Genomic DNA, 6982 nt, shown 5'->3' on the forward strand with positions numbered 1-6982 from the left:
TCATTGGCTTGAAGAAAAAAAAAAGACACCAAGAGAATTATGAGAGTCAAGTCCACTGTTCTCTTTCCCTTGTCTTGCCTCTCTCACTATTGCTGCTTTTAAAGACCAATCCTACCAGGCTCTGTGACAATGCTTACCTGATGCTATATTAGTTACGTTTTTTTAAAAAGCAAAAACCCAGGAATGAATCTAAAGCTTGTTGGCTTGAAGTTACCAAAATGAGTTTTGTCTGTGGCTTTTTCCACGTTGCCTTATGGTGAAAAAGACATTAAGCTTGCACATCTCAGCTGAAGGAAGTTAGAAGTTAGCTTTACTTTAACGCTCCCGACATTTCTCAGTCCCCATTAGTTTGTTTATAAGTGCATCATTGACTCAAACTCATCAATTCTCTGTTTGGTGTTGCCTTTTCTGATTTTCCGATAGGATATCGTGTTGTATCTGGAATAAGAATTCCTGGCGATATCTCCCTTCTTTCCGAACACTGGCTGCTCATCAGGGGTCCCTGGTCGGGAGCTGGGGCTGCTTAGTGGGGAGTCCTCCCTTACAAGGTTTTCCTCTGTTAATGGAGGACCTTCTCTGTGTTTTCTTTTAAATTCTATTACTCGAACTTCATCTTCCTCCTCAACACACTCATCAACATCTTCCTCATTTATCTCTTCATTCCAAACTTCTTCTTCCTCATCACATTTAGAATGCAAGATGTCAACTTGACTAGATTTCCGGAACCCCAGCCATTCGATTTCAGTTGCCTGGCGGGCTGTGCTCTCATCTTCTCTCTGCTCTAGAGGTTGGTGGACACTTCTTTCCTTCTGTCTACTCACTTCCAGGTTGCTGCTGTTCAGAGGAATCTTCTTCCACGCATGCCCTGTAGCAAAAGGAACTAGTGGGTGAGACATGCTGGGCTTTCAGAGCACCTAGGGTCTATTCAGTAATACGCTAAGCCATTCTTCCGGGCAATGAGATTCCAACTTGTGCCTTCTGGACTGTGACGCAGGGTTGCCTGATAAATATTAGACAATCAAATAGGTTTCACAGTCAAAAGAGCTTGCAAAACACTGCATTTTGTGTAGTTAAATACGTATCTCAGCATTCAAGTCTTTAAAATGCTAATGAGCATTACGTGTTTTCAGAAATGTCTACAACACAACCTACTTTGACTAGAATTCTTTTGTCATAGACTGGTGTTTTTGGTAGGATTACTGTTCTCTGAGGCACACTTAAAATTTTTCTCTTGCAAAAATTATGTGTGTGTGTTTATGTATATATGTATTTATGCAACCATGTATGTGTGTACATATATATATTTTATATGTACGTATATGTACACACTCAGTAAAATGTTTGGATTAGCTTCACATCAACAAATATATCCCACAAAGACCATGTAAACAATGCCTTTGGCTAAAACACTTTATTCCAGTGTGTAAATGATGTTTGTCCATGGTTAATCAAACTCAGAGTTGTAGACACTGTCTCTGAGTGGGGCTAGAAAAAATGGATCAATCGTTAAAAGTACTAACTACTCTTCCAGAGACCCAGGGTCTAGTCCCAGTACCCATGTGGTATCTTACAACCATTCCTAACTCCAGTTCCAAGGGATCCAATACCCTCTTCTGGCTTCTATGGGCACTAGGCATATGCATGGTACACAGACATACATGCCTGCAAATCATTCACACACATAAAATAACACCAAAATTAAAAACTATAAAAAGGAGCAATGGCAGGTTAGACAGGTGGCTTAGTGTTTCCAGAAACTTGCTGTTTCAGAGGAATCCGATTTGGTTCAACAGTCACATGGTAGCTTACAGTTCTGTGTAACTCTAGTTCTAGAGGATTCAATGCCCTTTTCTGGCCTCCAGGAACCAGATGAGAGATGAGGGCACTAACATACACACAGACAAGACACTCATTATACATAAAATAAAACACAGAAGGTCACAGCTCCCTAGATATTCAGAACTCAGGGATTTGTAAGTGGGCCAGTGAGTCATACACACCATGGCTAAGATCCTCTACTAACCTCTAGAGATCCAGATCTAACCTTATGTTGGGCTTACATGCATAAATACTAGGTTCTCCTGTTGTCCCAAATGACAGCAGAGTAACGGGGTTATTTGGTGCCATGTTGTGGCTTTTAGAAGACTTAAAGCACTATAATCATTTGTTTCAAAACAGCTGGATCATATTAACAAACTTCATTAGTATTTCTTGATATATAAGAATGAATGCTAAGAGAGCAAAAGCTTTTTCTGAAAACACACACATAACAGGCTTATGTGGAAAGTGTTACCTAGCCATAGAGAACATGGCTAGAGCATGTGACTTCACCATTCTCTTCCTATGCCACAAGAGCCTATAAGCAAGGTGAATGGCCATTGCCAACTTCTTTCTCCCTCCACACTTCTCCCTGTAAGTCTTTTTCCATGAAAAGCTTTTATTTTTTTCCCTCTGAGTCCAAGATTCCATGGACCATGATAGAGAGTAATAAGCGTGAATTACCACCCACAGTCGTCCTAAAGAGCTGCTGTCAATCCCCCACTTGATATTCTTTACATGGCAAATAAATGTGCATTGGATATTGGCTAATATTGGGCTGTGTTTTGGTATGTTCTTCCACCAAAAAATAAAACACAGCACAACACACACACACACACACACACACACACACACACAAAGTGATTTTTTAATTCACATTCAAAACTCAGGCCCAAGACTGTCATGAATAAAAAATCATCTTTCCATTTAAATTATTAGTGTTTTTCCCCCTCAATATTTTTAGCATCTTATTCTTGGCAGGCATATTCACTTAGGAGACTGTATAGCTCTGCCATTTTAAAAGGAAAAGGCACAGAAGCCAGCACCTCTGTCACAGAGTCGACGCGTGCTGTGTTAAGAGGGAAAGGAGGTGAGCAGAGGCAAACTCACTGGTGACACCATGTTACATAAGAGAGCCCCATCCCTTTCCACTTGGAAAGGCATAGTCCTAGTAACCTTTGTTTGCAGTGGATCTCATTACGGATAAAGAAACTATAGGTGGAGGACCGTGAGCCCTGCCTTGATAGACTAATCGCATTAAAAACGCAAAGACTAGAGGAAAGCAATTATGCCATTCATTTTGTGGAGTCTTAACTTTTACCACTGCCTGGGCTGAGATGCTCTCTGTGTGATACCAGCTACTGCTTTGCTATAACTGCTTACATGTTGGCCAGCAGAGAGTCTGGGGGTTAGGCAAAGGAGAGACTCCAGAATTCCCACTTACCTCCCTGTTCTCCTTAGCGTCTGCTATGTACCTGGTATTCTCATGTCCCTTGGGGCTTCCCCTTTGTTTTGCCTGGTAGGGTCCTAAATTAAATTGTTTAGGGGCCACATGCTGGCTTCAATTTGAGGATAAGCTGTTTACAGCTGCTAGTGAGGGAGGGAATGATTAATTAATAGATTCTATCCTGCACTGAGCTCAGAAACTATTTGAATGTAAACATCTTCTTAGAAGAAATGTTTAGAGGATTTTGTAGCTTTGTCTACTGACTGTACTTGAAATTTAACAATGCTGCTTCCTTGGTCTTTTTCTCTCAAAGTTGTGTAAAGATCACAAAATTATTTTTATCACTCTGGAGCATGTTTGTTTTTTTGACAAAAAAATAGTTATTCCATACTTCTTTCAGTCATACCTTTCCCACGTAGTAACTGGTTTTATAAAGTTACTTTAGATCGAATGTCAATAGGAAACTTTAGACTAAACCTGTTTCCTAACCATCCCAGAAGCTGCCCAACACCCATCTGGAGCACCAAATTAAAGAGAAAGCTTGATGCAGTGGGCTAACCTATCAAGACATAGCTATCACTCCACCATGCCAGGCAGTCAGACTGACCCATACAGTTTGGTGCTTGAGCCATCTAGAAAGCTGGGTAAGGTGGGGCATGGCTGGGGTATCTGCCTTTAGCAGCTGGAAGATTTTGAAGTCTTTGGAACAGCTTCTCTACAGCACACATGCGGTACACACATCTTATACAATGATATCACATTCAGCTAAACAATCATGTTGGGAAACTAGGATTCCCATTACCTTCTCGGAAATCCATGTCTTCTGCACTTGTTTCTTGGAGAGAAAGATCTTTGATGGCCTGGTGAACAACGAAGAGGTTCTCTTCTGGGTTTTCTAGGGAGAAATACAAATAATGTAACATTTCCAACACATATGGTTAAAGGTTCACAAACCATTTTATTTTTCTGATTCTTTTAAATTTGATTGCATTTGTTTAACAATTAGTTTCCACAATTATAATCTCTCCATATATATATATATATATAGTATATATATATATATATATATATATAGAGAGAGAGAGAGAGAGAGAGAGAGTTAGAGATAGATGTATATTATCACTAATATTAGATGGATTAAGACCTCTTTAGGATCTTACAATTCTGAGTTCTTTTTTTCAAACAGTAATGGACCTGTGGGTCTAACAATTATAGCAGTAGTTAACATTGGATTACCATGTAGAAGTTATATAACAACTCAATAAAGGTGGCTACTCTTACTCTTTTTTTCTTCCAGTGAAAACAATCAGGAGTTCAGAAGAGAAATCAGCAAGATTGCAGAGCTATCAGACAAGCCTAAATTATAAGTCAGTATGGTAGGAAACCCCTATTGGGAATAGGGACTCTATTTCTTGGTATCAACTTATTTATATAATATTAGTTAATGTACTTTTTTAAAAAAGCTTGTAAGTCAAAACAAACTGAGAAAAAGAAATACTTTACCATTGAGAATCTTCTCATCTTCAGACCCTTTGGGTAGTATATTCCCTTTACTGTTTCCACTTTCTTCTTGATTTTCTTTTGCAGGTAAATCTTCAAGACTGGGTTCAACCCTGCAGTACGGCTGGGTCTCATCTGCATTACTTGTCTCCTTCCTGGTTTGACTGCTAGGCTGTTGGCCATTCTCAGGTGGTTTGTCCCCATTGCACTCTGCCCCACTCAGTGTCACAGGAGTATCTGTCATGATGTTCACTGAGGTTCACAGAGAAAGGAAGGGAGCGGATCTTTGATAAGCTCTAATGCTGTGGTTCCTACACTTCCAAAACCTAATGTAAAAACAAACTCTCAGTCTGACATGCAATAGCAAAGATTCCTTGTAAGGGTTTTCAGGGCTCGGAATGAATATGATAGGGTTTGTCAGTTTGGTTACCAGCCCAGGAGCAAAACTCAGCCAATCAGCAACATCCCTATCACCTCACAGCTCCAGTCTCAGAATTAATGTTGCCTTCCATTTGCATAAACAAGCAATCTGAAGCAATCAGGCTTTTGTGTTGGCATGCAAACGGGGACTTGCGGCTTGTCAGTCCCCCTCTGGGAACAGAGATTTTTGTCCCTCTCCATAAAAGCCCATTGTAATTTTCCCTGTAACAGGAGCCACAATTGTTCCCAGGCTTTAATCCAGAGAGAATGACCACCTTGAGGCACATTAGTTCTGTGTAACCAGCTTAACATTTCCAAGCAGATTTGGTTCAAGTAAAACCTCGGCTATGTTGTAGGAGGCAATGGCATCATTTCTCATCTATTAAAGAATAAAATTAGCTTTTCAAGGACCTGTAAACAGGACGACTTGATCGTAAGCAACGTTGGCAACAGATTTCCTGGTGTGCTTCAGGAAGCTGACTTTCCAGTTTCCCCATGTCTACAGACGCCCACCCTATCCATTAAAACACTGGTGTGATTTTCCCGTGAAGTTTTCCCTTGCTCCAATCAGAATTATGCCTTGCATTTCATACTGGCACTTGTGATGCAGTCTGCTGTCCAGTCATTAATTAAAACTAGTCTGCTGCTCATCCCCCTTTTCCCTTTTAAAGGAGTACATTCTTTCTCTTGTCTGGATGGCTCAGTCCTTCCCCAAGAACTTTGTCTGAACAATATCTCTGAGTCCTTAAGTTCTGGCTAAGGTATCATTCCTTCAGTGATTTCTTCCCTAACCTGCATTTTCTCTCCAGAGTTTAATTGGTTATGATTAACTAAGTGAGTAATTTTAGAGTGATGATTTTTTTACCAATTCAAATCTAAACTTCATCTGAGCAGGGTAAAGGGAGCTCACTTTTACTTTCAGTGTGCACCACTCACCTTGACCTAGGGAGGCAAACCATCCTGGAAGACATGAAGACATTCTAAAAAGAAGCATTTGCCCTCCCTTTCAATTATCAGACTATTGGACAGTAGACCCCAAGGAACTGGAACTTCCTCAGGACCTTCGTGCTGAAATGAGAAAATGACTGATGAAGCCTGGTGCCAGCCAGAGAAGGCACTTGTCTCCCAAGGAGAGTTTTCATACAATTCAAACAATTTCATAACATACAAAGTTATCAGACAGACCATCTTGCAGGAGGCACTGGAACCATGGCTGGTAAAACCACACCTTGGCCGACTACTTAGCAGCAGTTAGGCATGGCCCTTGCCACCCGTTTAATCCAAAGGTCATGTTAGCACCTCAAGATGAACTTGAGTGGATGACTAGATCTTTTTCTTTTTCCTCCCACATTGAAAAATTCTTCCGCTGCTTTTCACCACGTGTGACTCTTTGGTCTAACTGGTAAGACTACTGCCTAACAACTCTGGCACCAGGCATTCGATTTTTAAAATTTAAATATGTGTATGTTTGAAGAAGTGAGGAAATCTCTACCACCGAGAGAATACATTTGAGGGCGTTTTTATAGGAAATCAAGAGTAGAAATTAGGGGTGGGGGTACTTGTAAATCTGTCACTTTCAAAATTGTGCCTAAGAGGGCTGAAGAGACAGCTCAATGATTAAGAACACTGGCTGTTCTTCCAGAGGAGCTGAGCCACAATTCCTAGCTCCCTCCCACACAGCTGTTCAAAACATCTGTAATTGCAGTTTCAGATGACCCAAAGACCTCCTCTGCTGGAAACAACCATAGAAATGGTTCACATAAAAACAGGCAAAACACCCATACACCCATTAAAAAA

At 40.6% G+C, this 6982-nt stretch overlaps 1 protein-coding gene across 2 annotated transcripts; it reads right to left on the bottom strand.

Moving 5' to 3' along the window:
- Positions 1-353: 353 nt before the first annotated feature.
- Positions 354-5165, bottom strand: Ermn (ermin). 2 transcript variants are annotated; one of them, XM_031373383.1, is made up of 3 exons: positions 4769-5165; positions 4068-4160; positions 354-865 (listed from the first exon to the last, which is right to left on the bottom strand). In XM_031373383.1, the coding sequence occupies exons 1-3, from the start codon at positions 5007-5009 to the stop codon at positions 354-356; spliced, it is 846 nt and encodes a 281-aa protein (XP_031229243.1). In that variant the 5' UTR covers positions 5010-5165. The 2 variants fall into 2 exon arrangements, with proteins under 2 accessions (XP_031229243.1, XP_031229244.1); XM_031373384.1 differs by having other exon boundaries at positions 4068-4100; positions 4769-5083.
- Between the last annotated feature and the right edge of the window lie 1817 nt (positions 5166-6982).

This window comes from Mastomys coucha, unplaced genomic scaffold (genome assembly GCF_008632895.1).
Source record: "Mastomys coucha isolate ucsf_1 unplaced genomic scaffold, UCSF_Mcou_1 pScaffold15, whole genome shotgun sequence".
NCBI lineage: Eukaryota > Metazoa > Chordata > Mammalia > Rodentia > Muridae > Mastomys > Mastomys coucha.